Below are 15,187 nucleotides of genomic sequence, written 5' to 3'. Positions count from 1 at the left end.
CGGAGCCCCCCCCCCCCCCCCCCCCCCCCACACTTTATGTAATTTGAATAAAAACTTTCCACTTGAAGTAAGACTAGTAACTTAATAAACAACGTAGTGTGCCTTAAATTTTATAACAAAAAAGGTTTATAATGATCCTCCGACTTATAGCCTGCTTATCAGCCCTTTTTAAAATGATCATTTCATTCAGAACAGTATGTGAATAGATTTAGCCTACAGTTTAACTGCAAACCTAAACTCAATTACTGGAAATACAGGTGAAACTCAAAATATTAGCATATCGCAAGAGTTCATTTAACTTAAAAGGTGAAACTAATATTATAGACTCATTACATGCAAAGTGAGTGATATTTCAAGCCTTAATTTGATATAATTTCAATGATTATGACATACAGCTTATAAAACCCCAAATTCAAAATCTCAGAAAATTAGATTACATTACAACGAGCTGGGAGGGAGAAACCCAGGTGACCAGGATCAGGGCTTTGCTGTGGGGCCTTTAGAACCTCCCCAGTCCCTGCCCTACTCATTGAAATGGTAGAAATGCCCTTTTGGTTAAGACGCATTAAGTTAGGGTTACAATACTGGGTAAAACTTAGTGGGTGTAATCATACCTTCCCAGCAAGGTGTCTGTTGCAAGAGTTTGCTGGAGCTAATAGATACAATACATTTTTTGACATAGTAAATCAGTGGGCAAGATGAGCATGGATCAGGGAGGTAATGTAGAGCATATAAGTTGGTTACCAATACCATATTGGGTGCTGCCTGAAATAAATATCAAGCTTGGTTTTATTCAGGGAAAAGATAAATGGGAAGTGGCAAAATATAGGAATATCTCAATTCAATTAGTGGGAGCACAATGATTGTTTATACAGATGGATCTAGAGATCCAGTTAGTGGGAGAGCTGGATTTGGGGTGTACGTGGAGCAGTTAGGGTTGGAAATTGGTCGGCGTATTTCTAATGGAAGCTCTGTCCTCACTGCTGAATTAATGGCAATTTTATGGGCTCTATGGTGGATTGAGGAAGTCAAACCTAGAGAAGTCATTATCTGCTCTGATTCTACAGGTGCTCTAGAAAATTTGAAAGTAAGAAAATCTAAAGCACGACCTGACATTGTTTTTTAGAACTAGGTTTACTTGCAACATCAGTTTTTGCTGGGCACGTTGGGTAGAGGGAGAATCAACGGGTGGATAATATTGCAAAAGAGAGCTTAGGAAGAGAAGTAGATGTCCATGTATTATTAGGAGAGTGGAATTGAGAGAAAAAATATTAAAGAGGGCTTAATAAAAGAATGGCAGAGAGGGTGGGAAAAGGAAATTAGAGGCAGACACTACTTTTCTATACAACCCAAAGTTAGGAAGAGATGTTTATGTAACATTCTGTCCCACAGAGACTCAGTTAAAATGTGCAGATTGAGGTTGGGGCACTGTGGATTAAATTATTCTTTGTGCATTGTAGGGAAGCATGTTTCTGGCTTGTGTGAATGTGGGAGTCTTGAGACAATAGGGAATGTTTTCCTGGAATGCAGAAAGTATAGGGCAGAAAGAAATGTACTCTTTAATAAACTGTCAGGACTTGGAGTTAAGGCTTTTAGATATATAGACATATAGTCCAAAATCCAAATATGTCTCCGATTCACAATGCAAAATATTGCCTATTGACAGTACTGTTTCCTTACTGTGCAGCAGTCTCTGTGAGCGTCTCCCTCTTGTTTTCTCGTAGCAGTCAGCCTTGGCAGCAGCTGCAGCACTACAGCAGGTCAGTCATAGTGAGCCAGTTCCAAACACTGTCAGCAATCTTTACATCTTGTCATGGTCACATAATTGTTTAATCAGCTAATATATCTCCTATGTTTGTTACAATAAATCTAGTAACAGATCACCTCCAGTAATATCAGCAGCAGCAGCAGCAGTAGCAGCATCCCCAGCAACCCCTCAACAGCAACTGTTCCCTGTAAGTTATGTCAGCCCACAGTGTTTATGTACATACTTTATGTACTCAATATATGCTGGTGATGTAATGTAAAGTGAGACTTTTTATTGAATTTTTTATTGAAGACATGTTGATGTTAGATATTTGTAAAAGTGGAAATAACAGTGTAGATATACTCTGTTACAAGTCCTGCTTTCAATTCACAACAAGTATGAATATCTAAATACTGTACATTTAAAATATCAAAAGTTATAGGACTCGTTTTGCGGAATGGCCCATTAGAAAATAATTTTGGGTTGGCTGAGTAGCCAAACACATAAAAGATGAATCGCAGGCAAAGTTCAGCAGTCCAAGTGAGCAGCAGTGGAGTCCTGTGCAGATATTTACAGTGAGTAAAAGAGATGGTTGGCCAAAACAAATAGAAAGCAAGCACTATTTTCCTATTTAGAGAAAAACTACTCTAAACTGCACTTCCGCAATGCCACTTCAATTGGCTCAAGGTATGAGCTGGGGCAGAGACCTTTTGGTGTCTATAGCTGTGTGACTTTCCCTGTCTTGAGCCACCTCCTCTCTTTTGTACAGGTGGGCTCCTCCATCTACTGAAGAGACCATTATAAGAGACCCCTGCTGGCTAATTTAACAAATATCATCTCTATATAATCAAGCTTGTAAGTTTGTTTTATTTGCTTATTGCACAAGGTAAAGTAGCTGTACAGAGGTTGCTGTGAGTCAATCACTGAATGTGTAAACAATCAGCTGTACAAAAAGATCAGATATAAATTGAGAAACATTCCTTTGGCCAACCCGCAGTTGCAGAACCACCTCTTTTACTGCAGTTGTCGCAGGAGCAGACATTACATTTCTTTACTCTCCTGATGTTGAGCACTGTCAGCAGCTTTCCACCTTCCTGCCTCTACTTTACCTTTGTTCGAGCTGACTGGACAAGAGATAACAGGTACAAAACAAGTAGTAGACATTTATAATTATAAATGACTAATAGGTAAATAATACTTAAATAGAAACTACAATCTATCATCAAAAAAGAAAAGAAGATGCTAGATACAATAAAACAGTGGAAATGAAAACAAATGAAAGCATACAGGATACTTTCCTGAATTGTAAACATGCAGTTTATGAGCTCTTTAACAGCTTTACATCAGAGGTATTATATTTTAAATCCAGAGAGCCCTATTTTGGGACCCTAGCTCACCTCTGGCTATTCTCTCAAACCCTACAACCCAGACCCACATAGGCTTAAAACTATGAACATGAACTGGGCTTTTAGATGTGTTAATGCCAAAACCACAAAAAAATACTTGTAAATCACATTGTCTCAGCACCTTACTGAGCTATTTGGTCCCTCACCCAGGGGATCAAAACAAATGGCTCCATTCTTACTGCAGGTGATTTGCCAGTTTCAGGCCTCCAAGCAACATTTTATACACACTCACAGTACAACATAATGGCAAAAAGAAGAGCTCAAGGAAAACAGGGTTTCTAAAGGACTGAAATTATAATGAAGTGTCAGGATTCAATATGCCTACTGTTGGCCTTCAAATGTCTATCTCTGAGGCTTGTGCTGAAATGGCCAAACAGACCTTTATATTCTTTGCCCTTGCAACGTGGAATAGGCTAATCCCAACTGGAGCATTTAAAAATTTTAGAGAAGGATTTGGAGAATTCAATTGATTTGATTCTTCCTGTCTGTCTTCCTAGGCATATGATTCTGTGAGTTTTATGTGTTTTTAAAGTTTATGTGTATCTTGTTTGAAACTCTGTATTGCTGCTATCTTGGCCACCAGGGCTCGCTTGGAAAAGAGACGATGTAATCTCATTGGGATTTGCCTGGCTAGGTTTCATTTCTTTAAAAAAATGCCATAAAACAACAACACACTGGGAATGAAACATCAATATTACGGCATAAGTGTGAGGCAAGAAAATGTTCAGCGCAGCTAAAATAAACAGAGGACTGTTCAAGGTCTTGTTGTCAGAACATCCAAATGTCGCAGTCATAGACAAATAAAGCCTTATATTGGAATGCCTTTAAAACATTTTTTTTTTTGGTAACTGTACTTTATATCAGTGCTAGAAAAATCAGCTGGCCGTGTAATTTTGCCAGTCTGAAGCAGACCTATTAGTTGTATTTATTATCCTTTGGAAATTCCCTGTGGCAGACAAATATAACCACAACAACAGATACCATTAAAGTGGGACATTTAACAGCAGTGTGCTACACAGCAATATCAATCAAACAATCAAGAATTAAGAAGTAAGCTTGTTTTATTTGCTTATTGCACATTAAACTACAGTAGCTGTACAAAGGTTGCAGTGAGTCAATCACTGAATGTGTAAACAATCAGCTGTACAAATAGATCATATGTATAAATTGGGAAACATTCCTTTGGTCAGCCTGCAGTTACAGAATCACTTCTTTGACGGCAGCTGTGCTTCAAGAACCTTTATTGGCCTATCGTCAAGAGTATCGTAAAAACTGAGAATATGGGAACATATTTGATTTTGTTAGGTCTGCTCTCTATCTGCAGCCTCTCCTTTAGTCAAGGTAATACAACACTATACTGTGTTTATTGTTATTACAGGTGGTTACTGCATGTTTAAATTACTATTAATACTACTAATGTATTTAATTTGTGTGTATTTGTACATGTAAATGTGTGTGTTTGCTTTCTAGTTCCTTTAGAATGTAATCGAGAACTTCTGCGGGATGTGGATTTCCCAGGAACAGACATTATATTTCTCCCCTCTCCTGATGTTGAGCACTGTCAGCAGCTTTGCACCCAGCACTCTTCCTGCCTCTTCTTTACCTTTTCTCGAGCTGACTGGACCAGAGATAACACGTAAGAAAAAAGTAGTAGACATTTAAGTAATTAAGCAAAAAGTAAGTAAAACTTGTTTCTTGTGAAAAGTGGCATTTTTTCAGTAAACAGCAATTTCACGGCCTTACATTAGAGGTATTATCTTTAAAATCTTATTTATTTGTTGGGATGTAATCCTATGAGTAGCCTACTTTTTCTCTTACTGTCAGTCTATTGGTTTTTCGAACAAAAAACCTTCTGCTCCTCTCTGCAGCTACTTCCGCTGCTACCTCAAGTCCTCTCTCTCTGGACAGCCCGATGCTCGGACTGCACTCCAAGGCATCACTTCTGGCTTTTCTCTCAAGCCCTGCAACCCAGACCCACGTAGGCTCACAACCGTTTAAGACCATTGTGAAAACCATTAGTTAATTACTTTCACACTTAGTTAATTACTTTCACACTTTCCTTTATTTGCTCTGTCTGTCTGTTGGGCTGTCTCTCTCTCAGAGCCTTGTCTGTCTCAGGTGTACCAGAACGTGGAATTCCCAGGGGCAGACTACCGATCCTTTTTCACAGCGGACCATGAGGAGTGTCAGAGGGCTTGCACCCAGGACCCTGCCTGTCAGTTCTTTACTTTTGTAAATGAGCTCTTCACACCAGAGAAGTTCAGGTAAAAGGATCACATAATGTTACACTGCGGTTGAAACTGAATAGTAATTTTTCAAAGACAGGGCTTAGAGGCTGAGGTAATGTCATCGGTTGAGACGAACCTCTGTGTCTGGTGCAAAGGGCGAACAGTATAGGGGATGAAGTGATATAAAATAGATTAATTTAATAATAATAATCATTAAATTCTTTACTGTTAAGTGCTGAAATTATTCATCATATTTACACTGTGTCATATGAGTGAATTACTGGATGGTTTAGCTACCAGTTACCTTGCAAGTTCAGAATTTAAATAGCCATATCAGCCTGTGGCTTTGTAGATATGATGGTTAACATGTTTTTAAGGTTAGAAGTACAACTGTGGATAAATGACTTATGGCACACACCCCTAGCTAGCTGGACCTTTTGCACCTTGGTATTTCTAAAACCCTCTGTACAGCCCCGGGGTCTCATTTATAAACGGTGCGTGTGTACAAAACAGGGCTGGGAACGTGCGTACGCCACTTCCCAAGCAAAGGTTGTGATCTATAAAAAACAAACTTGACAGGAAAATGTGCGGTCCTGTAAGTGAACTCTGAACCATGCCTACGCACATAAAGAAGAGAAATGAGAAACTTCCTGCAGTCAGGGCGTATTAATATTAAAGAGGGGCGTTTCACTGACCTTTTATAGGCCACTATGGGCGTTTGAAGGGTCGGACATAGAGCTCCCTCAGAGGCGCCACATTTCAAGTTGATTGTGATTTATAAAGGTCTGAATATTTTTTGGCATGCGCCATTTTTGGCTTTTGGGTGCAGTTACACTTTTAGTGAGGTTTCTAAGCACGGTTTTATAAATGAGACCCCTGGTCTGTAGGTGTCTTGGAGGTATTGGCATCTTCATACATCTGCCAAAGCCGATTTATTTGGGTTCAGAAAAAATCTGCTAATTCCACTGACTGGCTACATATCCTTGACCCCCATAGTTTGTTAGGGTTCCTCCACGTGGAAACATAGGCTCTACAATTCCCTAATTATTTTCAACATGTATCACTGTACTCATAGCTGTAACCTATTTGCAAGGCCCGTCTGTAACATCAGTGTTGGGTACGAGATGGAGTGATAGCATGCCATTCTGTTAATAAAGCTACCTCTTGTTCTTTTTTAGGTTCAAGTGCCAGCTTAAATTCAGCTTGGCAATACCAAGGACCCCTGTTGTAGAAAGAAAGGCTGGTATAATATCTGGATTCTCCCTTGAAACACAAACAACTCAAAACACAGGTACACAAACAACATAACATTAGGAAACATCCTGCAGGTTGTTTTGCAAGCTTTTTTAATGTACATATTATCTGTGTTTTGTACAGCATGTCTGGGCAAGATTTTTCCAAGTACTGCCATTCCAGAAAACCACATCCAGACACTGCCTGCTGCCTCTCCTGAACACTGTCAGACATTGTGCTCTGCTCATCCACTCTGCACGTACTTCACTTATGTCAGGTAGCGTGTGTTTGACAAAACGCTCTCAGTGCCTAATAAATATTTTGTGGCAATAATGTCAAAGCTTGTCCAATAAGACAGTACAGTAAGTAATTAGATGTTTCTGAGTTATATTAGCCTGTTCATTGTTCAGGAAACTTACCTGACAGTAAGTGGTAGAATATTTGCTTCTCCTTTTCAGTAAAATCTGTGCTCTACTTCATGTTATATTAAAAGGTTTAACTTTCTGTTTTGCAGTACTAACTTAAGTTGTCACATGAAGAATAATCCAAATGAAATGGTGACCAAAAAGAAAGAGGGAGTCACATCTGGGATACCAGCACGCTTCTGTCAGCTGGATGCCAGTATGTATCACTAATCAACACTAAAACTTTGACATTTATGTTCCCAAATGAGGTATCCTAATTACTGTGGTGATCCTCTGCAATCTTTTGAGTTGAGTAGAATGTCTCAGCAACTATCCCACCGGATGAAGTGCACTTCGATGGCTGATTCAGCATGGGTGTAAACTCGAAGTCTTGCATTATGAAGCTATTTATTCTCAGCAGTTGCAATTAGAATCAAAGCGCTGTACTAGAAGTCAGAGTCTGAAACATTAATAGAATTTCAGAGAAATAAATTCATTGTGCCAAAGCTGAGCTAGATTTGGTATATTACATAGACTGGAATCATTCAGTGCACATGAATGTGTTTCTATCCATCATTTTAGTTTATTCTTAGTGAAGTATTTCTGTTGTTTAGCCAGCATCAGAAGTTTAACCCTGTTCCTCTCTGCTTACAGGCTGGCTTAAGGTTGCTCACAAAGACATAGATTTCCCAGGTTCTGACATTCGCTTTGAGCTGGAGGATAATGCAGACACATGTCAGAAGACCTGTACTGAAGATCGTTTCTGCCAGTTCTACAGCTTTGACACTGAGAACCTCTTTGGCCTTGATCGGTAAACAGTTCTTTATGCTTGCATGCAAACCTACATAAACACAAATATTGTCATTTTTTGAAATAAAATTATACCAGTAATTCAGGCAATACTTGCATATCACACAACTTTTAACTTGATCACCAATCAGACACTATTGTAGCCCCCCTTTGATGACAACTGTATTTATGGTACCTAAGTCAAGATGTGGTTGATTTTGTTTTCTAGGCGCCGCTGTTATCTAAAGAGTGTCATCACCATGCCTGCCCCTCCTAAAGTCACCAAACAGGCCAATGTCGTGTCTGGTTTCACACTGAAAAACTGCTGAGTGCTCTACCAGCTCATACTGTACAGGTGTTCAAATTAAATGTTAATTCTTTAATATATGCACTTTGTGTGCTGATTGATCCTAACATCATTTGATTGCTATTTGAGTTGCAGGTGAGTCTTTTTGTGTGTAAATAAAACAATAAAACAGATCAGTTTGCTTTGCAGCCTGCTTTATTGATTTGAAAGCTTTGGCACAGCCCCTTCAGTATGTGTGCGATGTGACACCTGGGCCCTTTTTCAGACAGCAGGCTTAACAAACTCTCTTATTAGCTCTGAGTTGATTGAGCCGGAGGTGTGTGAGTGGGGAAACTCTCAATTTCTGGTTCCAGAACAGATGATCAGAATTAGTTAAATCAACTCTGAGTGTGTTGAGCCTGATGGAAGTGTGTGTGGGGACGAAAAAAATAGATATTATGATTCACCACGGCAACGGGTTTACAGCATCAGTTGCCGGAGTTACTGATCTAAGGTTTATCTGTGGCCTGTACTACGAAGGGAGTTCAACCTACTCAGAGTTAACTCAGGGTTATCAAGCAAACTCAGGGTTGAGAAACTCTGACCACCTACACTGGAGTTAAACGATATTACAACGGTGAAAAAGATGTTGGTTAATTGAGTCGGTGTTAACCCGGTGTTAACTTAATTGGAGTTGGTGCACGTTCCCATAAAAGGGGTGTGTTCAGCAACGGCGCAACGGCGCATGCTCCATATTTCTCCAGAAGAATGCACATTGATTGTGTCAGGATATGAGGAGTTTAAAGACACATTAATGGCTAAATCTAATATTGTGGCGGCCGACAGAGAAAACCAAGAAGAAGGACAGATGCAAAAAGACTTTAAACCCAAGAATCAGTCTTTCCACACATTTCACATTTTGTTGTGATATTATTTATTTATTTTCTGCACATTTCTTTTGTTGTATTTTTTAATTAAATATGTTTTAAAAAGTGCTTAAAGACTATGGTTATCAAGTTGATTTTGTATTGTACCGGGAGCCAATGAAGAGGTTGATGCACGCACGCACGCACACACGCACGCACACACACACACACACACACACACACACACACACACACACACACACACTTTCTTTAGCGCTTTTCAGGACACTCAAAGACACTACAGTAAAACAAGAAGTTTTGTACATATTAAAAATAAGTACATAGCTAAATATATGAATGGTAGGTAAAAACCTGTGGTGCAGAAATACATAAGAGTGTAGGGGCGACTATATAAATAACAAACAGCAGCAGGTGCAATAAAACATTATTTGAGGTTAAAAGCTAGTCTAAAGAGGTAGGTTTTGATAAGTGATTTGAAAGCGTCCATGTCGCTGCAATCTCGGATGTGTATGGGTAAGGAGTTCCAGAGGGCAGCAGAGAGGCATTTGGTCAGAGTTGCAGGTGTAACTATGGTAATGGATTTGGTGGAGATGTAGATCTGGACGTTAGCGGCGTAGCAGTGGAAGTGGAGAAAATATTTACGTATGATATTTCCGAGTGGCAGGTAGTAAATGATGAACAGGAGAGTACCAAGCACCGAACCTTGGGGGACGCCTTGTGACAAAGGAGCAGTGGAGGAGGTGCAGTTATTGATGTTGATGAACTGTTGTCTGTTGGTGAGTTAAGAGCGGAGCCAGGAGAGTGTAGTGCCAGTAATATTGGAGTAAATTTCCAGTCGGGAGAGAAGAGTGGAGTGGTTGATGGTGTCGAAGGCTGCAGTAAGGTCGAGCATGATGAGGATGGTGAGGTGACCGGAGTCGGCGGAGAGGAGGAGGTCATTGGTTACTTTGAGGGGGGCTGTTTCAGTGCTGTGTTGTGAGTGGAATCCAGACTGAAATGGTTCGAACTGGTTGTTAGAGGTGAGTTAGGTTTGAATTTGAGTAGCGACAACACGTTCCAGGTTTTTTGATAGAAACCATTTAAGTCCATTCAAAACATGTTTCTTTAAAAACAAGGTACTTTAGCAGCCTAATCCCTAAACAGAAAGTACAGCACTTCCCATGGGAGCCCACCTACTTATTCAGATGGACCACTCTAAGTTGAGTTTGCTTGTTGATTATTTACACTAACAAATACATAATGGTTCTCTAACCGCAGCTGCCCTAAAACCTTTGCCTACCTGCCTTGTTTATTGTCAGTGGCTGACCTCAGTACACCTTCCTCTGTCTCCACCAGGCAGTTCTACTGCTACCTCAAGTCCACTGCCTCTGGAGAGCCCAGTGTTCAGAAACCACTTCAGGGCATCACCTCTGGCATTTCTCTCAAACCCTGCAACCCAGACCCAAGTAGGCACGCAGCCATTTTAAATCATTAGTAATTAATGACGTGTGCGGACACTGTCCTAAACTCTCTGTCTGGCTCTGAATCTGCCAGATCCTTGTCTGTCTCAGGTGTACAGGAACGTGAACTTCCCAGGGGCAGACTACCGAACTTTGTTCACAGTGGACTATGAGGAGTGTCAGAGAGCCTGCACACGTGATCCTGGCTGTCAGTTTTGTTACTTTTATCGACAAGGACTTTACAACTGAAAATATCAGGTACATAAAGTGAATCATTTTACATTGAATTTTTCATGATACTGTTATTTTAGACAGAGTGATTTTAGACAGAAAAGAAAAGAAAAGACAGTAGTGGCAACAGCTGGCTGCTCAGTACTACTGAGGTCTGCTGGCTCCTGAGCAGCTTCAAGCCAGTATTTTGGCAGCCTTGCACTCAGGCAGGGCAGGTGTTCAGCAGGTTTTCAGTCCATGGACTTGAACTGGAAACCTTGTAGACTGGTGTCCCCAGTATTCATTTGCCTTTACCCACTAAGGTTTAGTTCAACCAATGAGAAGGCCGATTTGAGTTATGGCATTTTGTAATGTTGATATTTTTCTCTCTGTGTTTAGGTATAAGTGCACCTGTGATACGCTTAGTTGCTACTATCGTATCTGGATTCTCCCCTGGAATACAAATAACTCAAAACGGTAACACAGGTAATCAGACACTCATAGCAAAGGTTGTAGTATCATTTGTAGCACCATACTGCAGGCTGTTGCATCCTCATCATGCATTGTACTGCTTGTTTTACACAGCGTGTGAGGGCAAGCTTTTTCCAAACACTGACATCCCAGGAGGTTCTGCCTGCTGCCTCTCCTGAATACTGTCAGACATTGTGCTCTGCTCATCCACTGTGCACCTACTTGTCTTACATCAGGTAGAGTTTGTCATTGGTGTGACAACAGGTACAATTATGCACTTTGCTTTATCAGAGTGAAGAAATGCTTCATAAAGTGTTTCCCTCCCATTTGGCAAACAAGAAAAATATATCAAATGCTATAAAACAATGCAATACAATACTAACTATCCAGTGTTGCCAGAGTGGAGAGTTACCTTCCAGTTTTGCTTCTTTTGATGTGATTGGGTGGGTAAAAATGGTTTGGAGCAGCTTGTGATAGACTTTGCATGTTTTCCTAAGAAAACATAATATTCCAGTGAATAAACACACACACACACACACACACACACACACACACACACACACACACACACACACTGTAACTACTCTGGATTATCTTTAATTGTTAGCTGAAGAACAACCCAAATGAAATGGTCAAGAAACCTGTAACAAGAATCACATCTGGGTTACCAGCACGCATCTGTCAGCTGAATAACAGTATGTACCACATACCAAATCTCTCTCAAACATTGGAATCATTTAACAAATAGGAAGGTATATCTAAGTTGTATGTATGGGGTGGTGATGGCGCAATGGGTAAGACTATGCCTTTGATGTGAGAGACCCAGCTTCAATCCCCCACTGTGAATCATCCACCAATGTGTCCCTGAGCAAGACACTTAATCCCTAGTTGCTCCAGAGGCGTGTGACTTTTGACATGTATAGCAATTGTAAGTCGCTTTGGATAAAAGCGTCAGATAAATGTAATGTTGTTCTGTTTATTTTTATTTGTTGAGTTTCTATATTATGGCCAGCAGCAGCAGTCTAACACTGTTCCGCTCTGTTAACAGACTGGATTAAGAAGACCTATGTAGGAGTAGATTTCCCATTTTCTGATATTCTCTCGTTTGTGACGAATGTGACGCATGGAGGCATGCCAGAGAGCCTGTATTGAGAATGCAAACTGCCAGTTCTACAGCTACATCACTGACAGATATTTTATGATGCAGTGCTCAGAAACAGACGTTATTGTAGCCCAACTTTGTAATTTTAAGACACGTGTATATCTGTTTTTATATCAAATTCATCGTGGTACATCACTGAAGATGCTGTCGTTGATTTTGTGCTCTAGGCACCTCTGCTATCTAAAGTGTGTCATCGCCATGCCTGCTCCTCCTAACGTCGCCAAAATGGACAATATCGTGTCTGGCTTCTCCCTGAAGAACTGTTTGTATAAAAACAATGTTTGAATCTAACAATTCCAAACAACAGACATTGAATTAAACACAGAATCCACATATAATCCAATAAATGATTCAGCAGCAAGTAATCTGTGTAAATGGCTTTATTTTCATGTGACACCTGAGGTGTTTTCTCCCATTTCTACTTGTCAAAAATGTTCTTCCCTCATTACTCCCACCAACCCTGCTATGGGAAGTAACAATTTTTTTCGCAATTGCTAAGACACATTTCTTGAAACCTTCCTTCATTTTCTCAAAACTTAAAACACAAAACCTAATGTTTAAACTACATTCACAAAACCCCTGACTCTTCTGGCAAAAATCAAAAAATCGCCTCAAAACCATGTGATCTGTTCTCAAAATAAAACACTGCTTTCAAAACATAAACACAACCAGTCAATAAGTAAAACCCAACAGAGCATTCTTTAGACACTACATCAAAAAACTGAAGGGCATGTAGTTACAGAAAATGTTTTTGCGTGTAGAAAACATTTTCCAATTTTCAAAAAAAGTACAGTAGTCACAATATAGAGTAAATAAGTATACTGTAAGTACTGCAAGTAATACAGTATTAAATATCTGTATATTTAGCTCTTGCATAAAAATACAGCACTGTAAGCCCAAAGAACACTAAATGAAAAACACATTACACTCAAAAATGTTGTGCAGCTGCAAAATCAAAGTCAATGAGAGATTCATTCTGCTTCAGCATCAGGACTCCACCTCACATGCAACCTTGTCCCTTGCCAAGCAAAGGCGGAAAACCCTCGGGTGTGCTGGATGCAACCTTACTGCAACAACACTCCACACCTATCTCACCACAGGCCAATTCCATTGCCTGTAAGAGATTTTCCCTAGCAAATGAATTTCAGTCAGACCTTCCACCTCCAGGCAGAGAAAAATTCCTTTATTGGACTGAAGTAGGGGCTGTATGGTTGAAGGCTACAGTTTTTCCTCAAATGCTAAAACACATTTCACAAACATTTCGTCCATGTTCTCCAATGTCTAAACACAACACCCTTTTCTAAAGCTACATAAACACAACCACACCTTCTCCCTTCAAAACTCAAACTTTCACACCAAAAGAGCAGCTCGAAGCTTTCAAAAATGTAAACACTACAGCAAAACAATTGAAAACACAATGCTCAATTTGTGAGAAGGTTCGTTTCATAACTGCCAATGCATATTTTTAGAAACTTTACAATAATGGATCTTCTTAGATCTCTGCAGAGGATTGGGCATTTAGATTTGTGAGTTTCATATGAGTATAAATCTATAGTAAATTCTGTACACTACTGTAACACAACTCAATGCAAAAACAGAATCTATTGCACACAACAGTACTCTTGAAAACATGATCAGGGTGTGAAGTTTTTTTTATTTACACCACAATCACTGTGCGGCATCATGTCGCTGAGCTGCATCGGGCCACATCACCTCATCCACATCGCAGGCTATATTGTCTCTTGCCAGGCACCGTGGGAAAAACGCCCTGGAATGGCGGATCCATCCTTGGAAGTTCTCCACTGGGATGTCAACACACGCCAGCTCTATTGCCCTTAGGAGGTTCTCTCTAGTGTATGGTTGTCTGTCATAAACCTTCCATCTCCACGATGAGAAGAACTCCTCTATAGGGTTCAGGAAAGGGGAGTAGGGTGGCAGACAGACGTTTAAAAAGTGGTTACTGTTGGTGGTGAACCACTCTGATTTGGTTTGTTCTGTGGAAGCGTACATTGTCCCAAATGATCACATAAATGGGATGTTCGGGCCCAGGATGGTGTTGTTGGCGGTCCAGGAGGATCTCTTTTAGCTCCTCTAGGAAGGTTAGGAGACGTTGGGTGTTGTAAGACCCAAGGACAGCCTGCCGGTGGACAAGCCCCTCCAAACCCATGGCCGCACAAAGAGTAATATTACCCCCCCCGTTGGCCAGGAACCTCAGTGATGGCTCTTTGGCCAATGATGTTACGGCCTCTTTGCCTTCGTTTCTGCAGGTTGAAGCCAGCCTCATCCAGGAAGAGGTACTCATGAGGTCTGGCCATCGCGTCCAACTGTAATATCCTCTGTGAAAATGTGAAAGTGCACAGGTGTTCAGAACAACAGTCAATCAGGTAGCATAGTATTGTCCAGAAGTAATGTAGGCCACTGAGCAACACAGTATGTTCACTAACTGTACTGTGAACATGGATGTATACTACTTGCACATACTCGTAACGTAGGTCTTTGTGTCGTGCAGAGTTTCGCTCAAAGGGAACCCTATAGACTTGTTTCATCCGCATCTTTTGGCGCCGGAGAACTCGGTCTATTGTGGCCAAGCTGACATCATCAATGCCCTCAAAGTTCACATTATCGGCAATGACTTTGTCTCTGATCTCCCGGAGTCTGATGAGGTTGTTCTCACGAACCATATCCACAATGAGGGTTTCTTGTGCCGCTGTAAATATGGCAACCCTCCCACCTCTATGTGACATTCTTTCAACTCTAAAGAAAGAAACGTGTTGTCAATTGACATGTTTTACAATACAGTAACAACTGATTTGAAACTAATAGACTACTTTCACAGGCTTGTAAAATTGTATTGTGACAAAGAAAGCAATAGAGTACAATACCTGTTGTGTTGTCTGAATGCCCTGATAATGGTGGCCACGGTGA

At 40.5% G+C, this 15,187-nt stretch overlaps 2 protein-coding genes across 2 annotated transcripts; one reads left to right on the top strand and one right to left on the bottom strand.

Annotated features, from left to right (window-relative positions):
• Positions 1 to 4,361: 4,361 nt before the first annotated feature.
• LOC123976649 (coagulation factor XI-like) lies at positions 4,362 to 8,287 on the top strand. Its single transcript, XM_046058961.1, has 9 exons — positions 4,362 to 4,494; positions 4,624 to 4,789; positions 5,022 to 5,131; positions 5,255 to 5,417; positions 6,560 to 6,672; positions 6,759 to 6,891; positions 7,129 to 7,235; positions 7,673 to 7,829; positions 8,037 to 8,287. Exons 1-9 carry the CDS (start codon positions 4,434 to 4,436, stop codon positions 8,134 to 8,136), a joined length of 1,110 nt encoding a protein of 369 aa, XP_045914917.1. The 5' UTR covers positions 4,362 to 4,433; the 3' UTR covers positions 8,137 to 8,287.
• Positions 8,288 to 13,896: 5,609 nt separating this feature from the next.
• LOC123976683 lies at positions 13,897 to 15,160 on the bottom strand. The gene is made up of 3 exons (XM_046059033.1): positions 15,145 to 15,160; positions 14,744 to 15,016; positions 13,897 to 14,598 (listed from the first exon to the last, which is right to left on the bottom strand). Exons 2-3 carry the CDS (start codon positions 15,004 to 15,006, stop codon positions 14,220 to 14,222), a joined length of 642 nt encoding a protein of 213 aa, XP_045914989.1. The 5' UTR covers positions 15,007 to 15,016; positions 15,145 to 15,160; the 3' UTR covers positions 13,897 to 14,219.
• Between the last annotated feature and the right edge of the window lie 27 nt (positions 15,161 to 15,187).

The sequence above is a fragment of the Micropterus dolomieu genome, linkage group LG09, assembly GCF_021292245.1.
Source record: "Micropterus dolomieu isolate WLL.071019.BEF.003 ecotype Adirondacks linkage group LG09, ASM2129224v1, whole genome shotgun sequence".
NCBI classification, from domain to species: domain Eukaryota; kingdom Metazoa; phylum Chordata; class Actinopteri; order Centrarchiformes; family Centrarchidae; genus Micropterus; species Micropterus dolomieu.
The sequence above is the reverse complement of the archived record's forward strand: the minus strand, read 5'-3'. Positions and strand labels throughout refer to the sequence as shown.

Bases quoted from the DNA above. Each gene is read 5' to 3' on its own strand.
- LOC123976649 (XM_046058961.1), top strand. From the start codon at position 4,434: ATGGGAACATATTTGATTTTGTTAGGTCTGCTCTCTATCTGCAGCCTC. The intron at 5,132-5,254 runs GTAGGCTCACAA...TCTCTCTCTCAG, and splicing joins GCCCTGCAACCCAGACCCAC to AGCCTTGTCTGTCTCAGGTG. The intron at 7,236-7,672 runs GTATGTATCACT...CTCTGCTTACAG, and splicing joins CTTCTGTCAGCTGGATGCCA to GCTGGCTTAAGGTTGCTCAC.
- LOC123976683 (XM_046059033.1), bottom strand. From the start codon at position 15,006: ATGTCACATAGAGGTGGGAGGGTTGCCATATTTACAGCGGCACAAGAA. The intron at 14,599-14,743 runs GTATGTGCAAGT...ACATTTTCACAG, and splicing joins CACAAAGACCTACGTTACGA to AGGATATTACAGTTGGACGC.